The 14,659-nt window shown below is 50.8% G+C and overlaps 1 protein-coding gene across 1 annotated transcript in view; it reads right to left on the minus strand.

Moving 5' to 3' along the window:
* Nucleotides 1–4,381: 4,381 nt before the first annotated feature.
* FIBCD1 (fibrinogen C domain containing 1) overlaps nucleotides 4,382–14,659 on the minus strand; it is a 37,467-nt gene continuing 27,189 nt past the window's right edge. Inside the window, exons 4-8 of the mRNA XM_040405631.1 lie at nucleotides 13,522–13,666; nucleotides 12,911–13,047; nucleotides 10,380–10,476; nucleotides 4,718–4,897; nucleotides 4,382–4,641 (exon numbers count right to left, since the gene is read on the minus strand). Of these exons, the coding sequence (XP_040261565.1) occupies nucleotides 4,382–4,641; nucleotides 4,718–4,897; nucleotides 10,380–10,476; nucleotides 12,911–13,047; nucleotides 13,522–13,666 (819 nt within the window). The remainder of the gene's footprint in view (nucleotides 4,642–4,717; nucleotides 4,898–10,379; nucleotides 10,477–12,910; nucleotides 13,048–13,521; nucleotides 13,667–14,659) is intronic.

The following is a 14,659-nucleotide window of genomic DNA, read 5'->3' on the forward strand; positions in this document are numbered from 1 at the left end:
TCTCTTCCGCCAAATGGATTTCCTACAGTTCATTGCACCTCCCCGAATAAATGGGTCCAATTCAAAAAGGACAAAGTTCTACTCCAACTGCACCTGGCCATTCTAGAAACTAAATTCTGCTCCAACTGCCCCTCAATCTCCAGGCCCGACCACTGACTTTCCCAATCTCGCCCAGCCCCATAGCAGATTCTAGCAAAGCACTGCCCTCGGCCCGGCCGCCGCTTTTCCCAGGACGCACTGCACCCCTTCCAGTAGTGCTGACTGGTAAACAAGTTTTATTTTAGAAACCAAATTCCACCCCACCCCCATCTCTAGACCTTGGCCCCATCTTCGCTGGCATTAGGCTACATGCACCGTTAAAAACGGACATTTTTAAAGGACGTTTATTTCACTGATGCCTTTCTGAGAAACAGACGTTAAAAACAGACCCATTCAGTTGTATGGGGGAGGGGGCAGTCTGTCAGCGAAAAACGGACAAGATCGAACATGCTCTATTTTTTTTAATCCGTTTTTCACGGACAGTCAAAAAAACGGCCGTGTGAATAACCCCATAGACTATCGTTGGTCTTGTACATCACATGTCCGTTTTTCACTGTCGTGTGCATGTAGCCTTCCTTGCACCATTCTAGGGTTTGCTGCTCCACCTGCAGATGAAGCCCCAGCACATACAGAATCCTGAAGGATGAGTGAAGACGGTGGCGGGCGGCGCGCCCTCCTCGGTCTCTGTCTCTCCAGCTCTGACGCTGTTCATTATCGCTCTCATCCTCCTCCATCTGCGTCTGTTCCCCCGTACGTCTCGTCTTGGTCTCTCTGCTCCATCTGTCTCCCTCCTTCCATCTGCATTTTAATTCTCTCTCAACCCCCTGTACCATAAACCCACCCTCTCCAGAATTATGTAGCCCCCCTACTCTCATTTGTAGCCCACTGACCTCATTCATAGACCCCACTCTGATTTGTGGCCCCCATTCTTATCTGTAGCCTCTTTGACCTCATTCATAGCTCCTCTGTAGCCCTATACTCTTCTTTATCCCCCCCCCCAATCAGATTTTTAGCCCCGACCTCATTTCTAGTCGACTTTATTTGTAGTCTTTCTGACCTCATTCATAGCCCCTCACTGTCATTTGTGGCCCCTCATTGTCATCCATGTGTAGCACCCCACTGTCATCCAAGCACCCCAACCCCAATTGTAGCACTACGGTCTAATCCGTAGCCCCTCACAGTCATCTGCAGCCCCTCACTCTCATCCGTAGCCCCTCACTCTCGTCCGCAGCCCCTCACTCTCGTCCGCAGCCCCTCACTCTCGTCCGCAGCCCCTCACTCTCGTCCGCAGCCCCTCACTCTCGTCCGCAGCCCCTCACTCTCGTCCGCAGCCCCTCACTCTCGTCCGCAGTCCCTCACTCTCGTCCGTAGCCCCTCACTCTCGTCCGTAGCCCCTCACACTAATCCGTAGCCCCTCACACTAATCCGCAGCCCCTCACTCTTATCCGCAGCCCCTCACTCTCGTCCGCAGACCCTCACTCTCGTCCGTAGCCCCTCACTCTCATCCGTAGCGCCTCACTCTCATCTAAAGCCCCTCACTCTCATCCGTAGCCCCTCACTCTCATCCGTAGCCCCTCACTCTCATCCGTAGCGCCTCACTCTCATCTAAAGACCCTCACTCTCATCCGTAGCCCCTCACTCTCATCCGTAGCCCCTCACTCTCATCCGTAGCCCCTCACTCTCATCCGTAGCCCCTCACTCTCATCCGTAGCCCCTCACTCTCATCCGTAGCCCCTCACTCTCATCCGTAGCCCCTCACTCTCGTCCGTAGCCCCTCACTCTCGTCCGCAGCCCCTCACTCTCATCCGCAGCCCCTCACTCTCATCCGCAGCCCCTCACTCTCCTCCGTAGCCCCTCACACTCGTCCGCAGCCCCTCACTCTCGTCCGAAGCGCCTTACTCTCATCTAAAGCCCCTCACTCTCATCCGTAGCCCCTCACTCCCCTCCGTAGCCCCTCACTCTCGTCCGTAGCGCCTTACTCTCATCCGTAGCCCCTCACTCTCATCCGTAGCCCCTCACTCTCATCCGTAGCGCCTCACTCTCATCTAAAGACCCTCACTCTCATCTAAAGCCCCTCACTCTCGTCCGTAGCCCCTCACTCTCGTCCGGAGCCCCTCACTCTCGTCCGCAGCCCCTCACTCTCGTCCGCAGCCCCTCACTCTCGTCCGCAGCCCCTCACTCTCATCCGCAGCCCCTCACACTCATCCGCAGCCCCTCACTCTCCTCCGTAACCCCTCACTCTCGTCCGCAGCCCCTCACTCTCGTCCGCAGCCCCTCACTCTCGTCCGTAGCCCCTCACACTAATCCGCAGCCCCTCACTCTCGTCCGCAGCCCCTCACTCTCATCCGTAGCCCCTCACTCTCATCCGTAGCCCCTCACTCTCATCCGTAGCCCCTCACTCTCGTCCGTAGCCCCTCACTCTCGTCCGTAGCCCCTCACTCTCATCCGTAGCCCCTCACTCTCATCCGCAGCCCCTCACTCTCATCCGCAGCCCCTCACACTCATCCGCAGCCCCTCACACTCATCCGCAGCCCCTCACACTCATCCGCAGCCCCTCACTCTCGTCCGTAGCCCCTCACTCTCGTCCGTAGCCCCTCACACTAATCCGCAGCCCCTCACTCTCGTCCGCAGCCCCTCACTCTCCTCCGTAGCCCCTCACTCTCCTCCGTAGCCCCTCATTCTCATCCCTAGCGCCTCACTCTCATCCGTATCCCCTCACTCTCATCCGTAGCGCCTCACTCTCATCCGTAGTGCCTCACTCTCATCTAAAGCCCCCATCCTCGTCGTAGCCCCCGACCTGCCATGCGTAGCAGTGGACTCTCATTTAGGTGCTCACGCTGAGTTCTGGCGCCTCATACATCTTCACGCTCATTTAAACAAGACATTGAAATCTAATTACTTCCCTTGTCAGGATTTGGTGGGGGGGGAACTTTCTTCGACGCCAGAGTGGGGGGGAGGGTCTTAATGAGAAGTGGTTAATGCGACTCTTTGGGCTTAACCAACCGGAGGAGGTCGCGCTTCATTAAGCCCCAGGTGAAATCTGCCTGGGTTCCTCTAATTTACACAACACTTGTTTACAACATCGGCCGCCACCGAGCAGAAGACGTGAAGGACGGCAGCGCGGATCCTGCTCGTTACCTGCAGTGCAGTCGTGAGGACAGTGAGACATCCATGGCTTTACTGAAGTCCCAGAAATATAACAGCTTTTTCCCAAAGGAGCAACTATCTGACGCCGAGACACCAGGGTTGCTTTATGTGATGTCTTTTTTTTTTTGTCTACACGTCCAACTCATCATCTGGTGAATGAACGTAGCGGAGGGAAGGCGGCTAAGGTTTAGCTGTGTAAATTGTGTCCTGTCTTTGGTAACTGAGCCTGTGCTGGTCCAGCTGTAGGCTTCGACTTCCTAATGTCCTCCTAGGAGATGTCTGGAGAAGCAAAAACATCTCAAGGCCCTGATGATGATGATGATGGGAAGTGACTGGTCTCTGTCAGTGCTGCTGATAGGCCAAAGCCAGGAGGATGAGGATTCTCGGGCTCGAGAAGGTCTACCGTCCATTTCAATTAAGGGCTGGTCTTGACGAGAACTTGACAAAGATTCTCAATTGTCCTTGTAGCCTTCTTATATTGATGGGTACCACGTCAAGCTGCTCAGTTCCTCACCAACAGAGACAGTATTGAAAAGTGTCAGTCAACTTTGTAAACTTGAAAAATGTTTAACTCTATGTTTTGGCCCCAATGGCTTCCTGGTCTCTACCCAACCAATCCCAATTTGCAGTTCTTTGGATGTCCTATTTGGACCCGTTCCAACGTCTCAATTTCAGATTCAAAAAGTTATCTTGTGCAAGTGTTGGAGGCAAAGACAACGTAAGAGAATATTGACAGTGCAGCGGTGATGAATCAGGGGTTATCACCAAGGTCAACGCTAGAGGAGATGTCCATCAAAGGATCCACAAAGTCACAGGAGATATTTAGCTAAGGATCCACAGTCAGGAGATGCCAGAACCACGCACAAGGAGTCATTCAGACTACTAACAATATCAAAGAACATTGCACCTAGGACGTTGAGGAGAGTGGTTTGTGCATGTAGGAGTCAAGTTGGGTCAACATTATTCAACATGGAAGAAGCCTTGAAGGTCTCTCATGGCAGAAAGTCCATCCTAAGGAGATGGCCAAGGAGATCCTCCAACCACAACTCTTTGGAAAGGAAATGGAGGCCAGTGTTGGAAAGTTCTGGCTGCCCAAAAAAAAGTGCCCCCCACCCAAAAAAAATTGGATAAGTCCATAACCCCCGGTAAAAAATGGAACAAAAGTACTAGTATACCAAGTCCAAAGAAGAGGCCATCACTTGTCTTCTCGGTGAGGACGGATCTTCATCTCTGTGAACTTGAGGGAATACTGCCAGCCAGTCCAAGACGACCACTCAATACCATCGGCATAGGAGGCGTGATGCCCACGGAGGTACTGCCCATTCAGGTTGGAGGTGTGGCAATTGCGGTACCACCAGGCCCCATGGTAGAAGCTTGCGCAGTTGTTCTCAGAGTGGTCATTGTCCAAGTCCTTGGTGGTGAATTTCATCCCCGTGTGTTTACCCAAGGAATCTCCTGAGGAGACAATGAGCATGGAGTCAATGGAGGAATGTCCCTTGGTGGGTGGTCTGACCACTTATGGAGGACTCACCTGCTGTTCCAGAGTAGTCTGACACCGTGAGCGGGTAGCCGTCGTCTTCTGGGTTCACGGAGTACAGGCCAATGCCAAACGTGTTGTACTGGGCATAGGCCGTGGAGTTCTCAAAGTCTGTCAAGTCAATGCGGAGCTGGTAATGTGTCTGCATGGTCAACAGGTGGAGCCGCTGGAGACCTAGGGTGGAAGGAGCAAGGCGTTAGTCAATAGCAAAACCATTACACCACTAATGGAGGGCCCATAGACCCAAAATGAAATTAGCTTTATATCCCCCTACGCTCTATTCAACTGCATTGCATGTGTGTCAGTCTACACTGAAGTTCTGGCATTCTATTCATGAGTGAGAGAGTGAATTAGCACTAAAAATCCATCCCAGTCCCAGTTGGGGATAATAAAGGAGTATTCCAGTATATTTACTCCCTCATTTATTGCCCTGCATGTGTGCCAGTCTACACTGAACTTTTGGCATTCTGTTCACAAGCCAGAGAGTAAACCCGGGCTATAAGTCCACCTGAGATAGGGTTAATACTACTGAAAGGAGTATTTCAGAACATTTACATTTCCCTGCTCTCACATTAGTCTACACTGAAGCTCTGGCATTCTATTCCTGACTCAGGAACCAGTACAGTGGGTTTTCTCTCTTCTGGAAGCTTCTGCTCTGTGTAACTTCTGCAGGTTCCTGGAAGATGTTCTCATTCTGTGGCCGTCGCTGTCTGCACAAAAGTCCCAGCGCGAGGGTCGGACTCCATTTTCCCCATCTTAATGAGGACATCAGGTGAACGCGGAATGTAAATGGAGGTGCCCTCCCGCCCACGGCCCCCATCCCCCTGCTACTGATTTCAATTAAGATTCTTTTACAGGGTCCAGAGAGGTTAGCGGAGAAATCCCAGAGCCGGCAGATCAGCGGACAACAATGGTGCCGCCATGAAACAGCCGCTTGTCTCCTGTCACTATGGATGGTGGAGGGCGAGAATACAGTCTATTGCCCCTGTTATCAGCCATTTCAGGGGAGAGGATGACTGTAGGACAGGAGAATACAGTCTATTGCCCCCTGTTATCAGCCATTTCAGGGGAGAGGATGACTGTAGGACAGGAGAATACAGTCTATTGCTCCCTGTTATCAGCCATTTCAGGGGAGAGGATGACTGTAGGACAGGAGAATACAGTCTATTGCCCCCTGTTATCAGCCATTTCAGGGGAGAGGATGACTGTAGGACAAGAGAATACAGTCTATTGCCCCCTGTTATCAGCCATTTCAGGGGAGAGGATGACTGTAGGACAGGAGAATACAGTCTATTGCTCCATGTTATCAGCCATTTCAGGGGAGAGGATGACTGTAGGACAGGAGAATACAGTCTATTGCCTCCTGTTATCAGCCATTTCAGGAGAGAGGATGACTGTAGGACAGGAGAATACAATCTATTGCCCCCTGTTATCAGACATTTCAGGGGAGAGGATGACTGTAGGACAGGAGAATACAGTCTATTGCTCCCTGTTATCAGCCATTTCAGGGGAGAGGATGACTGTAGGACAGGAGAATACAGTCTATTGCCTCCTGTTATCAGCCATTTCAGGGGAGAGGATGACTGTAGGACAGGAGAATACAGTCTATTGCCCCCTGTTATCAGACATTTCAGGGGAGAGGATGACTGTAGGACAGGAGAATACAGTCTATTGCTCCCTGTTATCAGCCATTTCAGAGGAGAGGATGACTGTAGGACAGGAGAATACAGTCTATTTCTCCCTGTTATCAGCCATTTCAGGGGAGAGGATGACTGTAGGAAAGGAGAATACAGTCTATTGCCCCCTGTTATCAGCCATTGCAGGGGGGAGGATGACTGTAGGACAGGAGAATACAGTCTATTGCCCCCTGTTATCAGCCAATTCAGAGGAGAGGATGACTGTAGGACAGGAGAATACAGTCTATTGCTCCCTGTTATTAGCCATTTCAGGGGAGAGGATGACTGTAGGACAGGAGAATACAGTCTATTGCCCCCTGTTATCAGTCATTTCAGGGGGGAGGATGACTGTAGGACAGGAGAATACAATCTATTGCCCCTGTTATCAGCCATTTCAGGGGAGAGGATGACTGTAGGACAGGAGAATACAGTCTATTGCCTCCTGTTATCAGACATTTCAGGGGAGAGGATGACTGTAGGACAGGAGAATACAGTCTATTGCCCCCTGTTATCAGCCATTTCAGGGGAGAGGATGACTGTAGGACAGGAGAATACAGTCTATTGCTCCCTGTTATCAGCCATTTCAGGGGAGAGGATGACTGTAGGACAGGAGAATACAGTCTATTGCCCCCTGTTATCAGCCATTTCAGGGGAGAGGATGACTGTAGGACAGGAGAATACAGTCTATTGCCCCTGTTATCAGCCATTTCAGGGGAGAGGATGACTGTAGGACAGGAGAATACAGTCTATTGCTCCCTGTTATCAGCCATTTAAGGGGGGAGGATGACTGTAGGACAGGAGAATACAGTCTATTGCCTCCTGTTATCAGCCATTTCAGGGGAGAGGATGACTGTAGGACAGGAGAATACAGTCTATTGCTCCCTGTTATCAGCCATTTCAGGGGAGAGGATGACTGTAGGAAAGGAGAATACAGTCTATTGCCCCCTGTTATCAGCCATTGCAGGGGGGAGGATGACTGTAGGACAGGAGAATACAGTCTATTTCCCCCTGTTATCAACCATTTCAGGGGAGAGGGTGACTGTAGGACAGGAGAATACAGTCTATTGCTCCCTGTTATCAGCCATTTCAGGGGAGAGGATGACTGTAGGACAGGAGAATACAGTCTATTGCCCCCTGTTATCAGCCATTTCAGGGGAGAGGATGACTGTAGGACAGGAGAATACAGTCTATTGCTCCCTGTTATCAGCTATTTCAGGGGGAGAGGACGACTGTAGGAAAGGAGAATACAGTCTATTGCCCCCTGTTATCAGCCATTGCAGGGGGGAGGATGACTGTAGGACAGGAGAATACAGTCTATTGCCCCCTGTTATCAGCCAATTCAGAGGAGAGGATGACTGTAGGACAGGAGAATACAGTCTATTGCTCCCTGTTATTAGCCATTTCAGGGGAGAGGATGACTGTAGGACAGGAGAATACAGTCTATTGCCCCCTGTTATCAGTCATTTCAGGGGGGAGGATGACTGTAGGACAGGAGAATACAATCTATTGCCCCTGTTATCAGCCATTTCAGGGGAGAGGATGACTGTAGGACAGGAGAATACAGTCTATTGCCCCCTGTTATCAACCATTTCAGGGGAGAGGATGACTGTAGGACAGGAGAATACAGTCTATTGCCCCCTGTTATCAGACATTTCAGGGGAGAGGATGACTGTAGGACAGGAGAATACAGTCTATTGCTCCCTGTTATCAGCCATTTCAGGGGAGAGGATGACTGTAGGAAAGGAGAATACAGTCTATTGCCCCCTGTTATCAGCCATTTCAGGGGAGAGGATGACTGTAGGACAGGAGAATACAATCTATTGCCCCTGTTATCAGCCATTTCAGGGGAGAGGATGACTGCAGGACAGGAGAATACAGTCTATTGCCCCCTGTTATCAGCCATTTCAGGGGAGAGGATGACTGTAGGACAGGAGAATACAGTCTATTGCCCCCTGTTATCAACCATTTCAGGGGAGAGGATGACTGTAGGAAAGGAGAATACAGTCTATTGCCCCCTGTTATCAGCCATTTCAGGGGAGAGGATGACTGTAGGACAGGAGAATACAATCTATTGCCCCCTGTTATCAGCCATTTCAGGGGAGAGGATGACTGTAGGACAGGAGAATACAGTCTATTGCCTCCTGTTATCAGCCATTTCAGGGGAGAGGATGACTGTAGGACAGGAGAATACAGTCTATTGCCCCCTGTTATCAGCCATTTCAGAGGAGAGGATGACTGTAGGACAGGAGAATACAGTCTATTGCTCCCTGTTATTAGCCATTTCAGGGGAGAGGATGACTGTTGGACAGGAGAATACAGTCTATTGCCCCCTGTTATCAGCCATTTCAGGGGGGAGGATGACTGTAGGACAGGAGAATACAATCTATTGCCCCCTGTTATCAGCCATTTCAGGGGAGAGGATGACTGTAGGACAGGAGAATACAATCTATTGCCTCCTGTTATCAGCCATTTCAGGGGAGAGGATGACTGTAGGACAGGAGAATACAGTCTATTGCTCCCTGTTATTAGCCATTTCAGGGAAGAGGATGACTGTAGGACAGGAGAATACAGTCTATTGCCCCCTGTTATCAGCCATTTCAGGGGGGAGGATGACTGTAGGACAGGAGAATACAATCTATTGCCCCCTGTTATAAGCCATTTCAGGGGAGAGGATGACTGTAGGACAGGAGAATACAGTCTATTGCCCCCTGTTATCAACCATTTCAGGGGAGAGGATGACTGTAGGAAAGGATAATACAGTCTATTGCCCCCTGTTATCAGCCATTTCAGGGGAGAGGATGACTGTAGGACAGGAGAATACAGTCTATTGCCCCCTGTTATCAGCCATTTCAGGGGGGAGGATGACTGTAGGACAGGAGAATACAGTCTATTGCTCCCTGTTATCAGCCATTTCAGGGGAGAGGATGACTGTAGGACAGGAGAATACAATCTATTGCCCCCTGTTATCAGCCATTTCAGGGGAGAGGATGACTGTAGGACAGGAGAATACAGTCTATTGCCCCCTGTTATCAGCCATTTCAGGGGAGAGGATGACTGTAGGACAGGAGAATACAGTCTATTGCTCCCTGTTATCAGCCATTTCAGGGGAGAGGATGACTGTAGGACAGGAGAATACAATCTATTGCCCCCTGTTATCAGCCATTTCAGGGGAGAGGATGACTGTAGGACAGGAGAATACAGTCTATTGCTCCCTGTTATTAGCCATTTCAGGGAGAGGATGACTGTAGGACAGGAGAATACAGTCTATAGCCCCCTGTTATCAGCCATTTCAGGGGAGAGGATGACTGTAGGACAGGAGAATACAGTCTATTGCTCCCTGTTATCAGCCATTTCAGGGGAGAGGATGACTGTAGGACAGGAGAATACAGTCTATTGCCCCCTGTTATCAGCCATTTCAGGGGAGAGGATGACTGTAGGACAGGAGAATACAGTCTATTGCCCCCTGTTATCAGACATTTCAGGGGAGAGGATGACTGTAGGACAGGAGAATACAGTCTATTGCTCCCTGTTATCAGCCATTTCAGGGGAGAGGATGACTGTAGGACAGGAGAATACAATCTATTGCCCCCTGTTATCAGCCATTTCAGGGGAGAGGATGACTGTAGGACAGGAGAATACAGTCTATTGCCCCCTGTTATCAGCCATTTCAGGGGAGAGGATGACTGTAGGACAGGAGAATACAGTCTATTGCCCCGTTATCAGCCATTTCAGGGGAGAGGATGACTGTAGGACAGGAGAATACAGTCTATTGGACCCTGTTATCAGCCATTTCAGGGGACAGGATGACTGTAGGACAGGAGAATACAGTCTATTGCTCCCTGTTATCAGCCATGCCCATCCACATATGCAACTGGTATCAGCCGCTCCACGCCATTATAAGTTCTTTAGTGTTCCCGTCCCTTTAACTATTGCCGATGGTCAGAGGTGAGAGTTGGATGTGATGCATCGTTGATCCTTACCGAGCCAATGTTCCCCCGTCAGCTTTCCAAATCCATCCCTGTACTGCTCCCACCCACGGAAGAAATTCACGGATCCGTCCTCTCGTCTCTGGAACACCTGGAAGGAGAGAGACAGTCGCATGTAACAAGAGGCATGAGGCACGCTCCACCTCCCAAAGGTGACTACTGAGCTGATTAGTCATTAGTTTATTAAACACATCAAGATAAAGGTGAAGGATGGGGGTTGTACTCCCCTGGGTGCTTCAGAATGGCTGATAACATAGAACAGTAGCTGCCGCCTGGTATCTATCTGCAGCTGCGGCCCTGGGTGACTTTAATGAGACCTCAGAAGGATGGACGGTGACGGCGAGGACAAAGCATATAATCGATCACATGACGGGATAAGCGTCGCGCGGCAGCCTGTTACGAGCGGTCTGTATTTGTCACGCATCGTCCCCGCTCCCCCGGGCGCCACACTCTGCTGGATTAATCTATAAAAAGTACGCAGGGAATTATGTATCAAAGATTTCTCGAAGCAAAGAGACTCTTCCATCCGTCAGAGAAAGCAATCTGGTGGCGGCGGCGGCGGCGGCGAACAGGGTCGTTCTTTTGATTTATCAGAGGCTGCGCTATGTGTTTAGCACCGGGGACAATGGAGATTACGTGTTGGGAGCTGAAAGGGTTAAAGGTTTATGGCACTTTAATGTGTCTGACATCGGCACTGGCCGCGTCCCTGAAGACTGTCGCGGCTTTGTGCGGGCAGGTGGGAGGCGATCAATCGCACAGGTGTCCGAGGATGGAGGCGGCGAGAGGAAAGCCCTGCTTAATCTGATCCGACCTTGTGCGGCTGAAGTAGGGCACGCTGAGGGTGCGTAACAGGGAAGACGGGGCAAGCGTGGCACTTAAAGGGCAACTCCAACCGCTAATTAGACACATTGTAGGCTCCGTCCTGATTTGTATTTGCAGATCTGTGCACCTATTTGAGATTAGAAGAGTCTGATGACATCATCGGGGCTGTTCACGCCCTCTATAGGAGTCCCTGGGAACTACTCCTGCAGAAGTGAGAGAGGTTCAGATGAAGGCACTGCGTGGGGCCGGCGGGGACTTGACTTGGCGTTTGATGTGATCGGTCGCGGCGGGCGAGGGGACGGCGCAGGGTCACGCTTGTCTGTGTGCTCCTCATTAAATATGAATCGTCCCCTGCAGCAAAATAAGATGGTCCGAGGACCGTGGCGCTAAAATATTCATACGCTCCTGAGCCGCCAGCGGACATGAACCCGGCCTCGATGTCCCAGGGCGTTAACCCCTCCTGCGCCAAAGAGCAGCACAATCCATATTTTCTACCTGTGGTTTTTCAGCCCCCGCTAAACGTTACCCCTCGTAAGGAAACAGTCACAGGGTAAGAAAAAACTTTTGGGAGTTTGCAAAAAGGTCCCTCGGGCCCCGTGTTCTACCTGCAGTAGGGCTCTCGACTCCACACTGGCTTTGTTCTATCTGCGTTACACTCATCAGGAGCTACACCCTGCAGTCTACTCTAGTCACATCCAAAGCTGCATTTACAGCTCTGCTGGCCGGGTTCTTGGAATCTGTCAACATTTTGAAGACAGGCGCAGTCTGAACTGATCTCACATCAGGGGCCATGACTTAGACCTGTTTTTTACCATTAGGATAATATATGGCAATCCTACGATTTGGGATGGCGGTGCGTTCAGTGGGGGCGTAAACGAAACGGCGAGCGGTTAAGATGGAGCGAGCTGTAATCCTCCTGTAAACTCTAAGATGGTGCCGGATTAGGCCCCACGTCGTGTAAACGGTTGGGTTTCAGCCATAGAGGAACAGGAGACTTGTCCAGAAGCCACTAAGAGTTATGCTGGGGTGGGGCAGATTTACTCGGGGGCGGGGCCTATCAATGACTGCTAGTTATAAGCAATCCTTATCACTACATGATCCAAAAACCTGCCATCACTATTGGCACCTGTACATTAAGGGGGTCTACCGGTTACCCTACTAAAGATGGCAGCCAATTAGTAGGATGGAAAATAACTTGCCCCTCCCATGAGGATCCTTTGAGCTGATCTATACAGCTAAAATAGGTCATATAACACTTTTAGCAGCCCTTTTAGTTTAGAGACTGGAAGAATCTTGAGTCTTGGTCGAAGCTGTTAAGCTGACGAATACTTACCTCCTGTTTGGCCCATAACAGCGCCCCCTAGTTCAGCCTTGAGGACGCGCACTTGATTGTGGTCAGTATAAGAATATTATATACTGTGTTTAGTGTATACATATCACGTTGAATGACTTGGATTATTTACTCACTGATCATGATTTACATGATATGCCTTCTACTCCAGTCACACCCAGAGCTGCAGTGAAATCCTGCTGGTTACCCCTGGCACTCTGTGCAGTTACACATTTGTTCTAGCTTAGTTGTGATTATAAATGCAGCTCAGGATATAACTGGAGTACAGCGGAACAGTGACTGCAGCTTTGGGTGTGACTGGAGTAAAAGAAATTAAGTAACTCGCCCCCTAAAATAAATGTTTGAGACTCACCGTCCAGCCCCCTCCGTCCGTCGTCATGTCGCAGTAGACCTGGAATCCGGTGGGATAGTGAATGGGGAAGATGGAATAGACGCCGTCCTCCTGCTGCCCGCTCATGAAGATGTCATAGCAGTCGCGCGGCTTGGAACCTGCGGGTAAAGGGGCGGCGTTATACCGTGCCAGGCAGAAAGCGATTGCGTCATCTCAGAGGCCGGTGCCGGATAATTCTCTGCCTGGTCAAATGCGCAGATTAACTCATAAAAAAAGTCCCTGGGAAAAGCTACAGCGCCGCGCAGGACTCCCCGCCAAGATTTATGATGCTGTCAAGATGGCAGAACTACCCGGAGTCGCAGTTTATGGCTTTACACTCCAGATGGGGAGCTGCGCTCTCATCTACAACATGAGCCACGGAAGGATCCAACCGGGCGCACACCGCACAACCACAGCTTACAGCATACGTGAGAAGGGAGTCGCTGCATCCTTGCCGTCACCTCCCTATTGCTACACTGTCTTCACTGCAGCTCTGTTCATGCACCAGGAAGCTCAGGATGAACTGCACTATAGGTCCCTGTCTGTGCTGGAGTCTGTAGACCCTGAGTATGGAAGCATAAAGGAGGTCTCACCATTGGTGCAGCCACGGGATCTGGAGCTCTTCGGTGGCGACCGGACGAGATCTCCCTTCCCACGGGATTTTCCATGGACCGAGTCTAGGACTTCACTCACGGAACTGACCAGCTGCGCCACGTGACTGTGACCTTCAGACAGAAGCTTGAGGAGGAAGGGAACAAATAGGACATGAGGGCGTGAGGAATTCTGCATTTTCCCCTACTCATCTACTGCCTGCCCTGTGTGTCAGTCAGTCTTCACTGCAAGTCTGGCATTCCATTCATGGCATCTATTCCCAGTACATAAAACGGCATGCGCAATTCACACCACAAGACGTTAGTGGGCTGCAGGCTCCGCCCTCTAACTCTAGGACAATCGCTGTCAAGCTCCACCCTAATGATGCTGTCTGTGCAAAGCTCCACCCTCATGACCAATGTCAGTTAAAAGCTTCACCCCTGCACACTGCCATGCTCCACCCTCATGACCAATGTCAGTTAATAGCTCCACCCCCGCACACTGTCATGCTCCACCCTCATAACAAATGTCAGTAATAAGCTCCACCCTCATGACCAATATCAGTTAATAGCTCCACCCCTGCACACTACTATGCTCCACCCTCATAACCAATGTGATTTAAATGCACCACTCCAGCACGCTGTCATGCTCCACCCTCATAACAATGTTAGCAATTAGCTCTACCCCTGCACACTGCCATGCTCCGCCTTCATGACCAGTATCAATTAAAAGCTCCACCCCTGCACACTGCCATGCCCCACCCTCATGACAATGTTAGTAAGTAGCTCCACCCCTGCACACTGCCACGCTCCACCCTCATGACAATGTTAGTAATTAGCTCCACCCCTGCACACTGCCATGCCCCACCTTCATGACAATGTTAGCAATTAGCTCCACCCCTGCACACTGCCATGCTCCACCCTCATGACAATGTTAGCAATTAGCTCCACCCCTGCACACTGCCACGCTCCACCCTCATGACAATGTTAGTAATTAGCTCCACCCCTGCACACTGCCATGCTCCACCCTCATGACAATGTTAGCAATTAGCTCCACCCCTGCACACTGCCATGCTCCGCCCTCATGACCAGTATCAATCAAAAGCTCCACCTCTGCACACTGCCATGCTCCGCCCTCATG

The sequence above is a fragment of the Bufo bufo genome, chromosome 8, assembly GCF_905171765.1.
Source record: "Bufo bufo chromosome 8, aBufBuf1.1, whole genome shotgun sequence".
Lineage (NCBI taxonomy): Eukaryota > Metazoa > Chordata > Amphibia > Anura > Bufonidae > Bufo > Bufo bufo.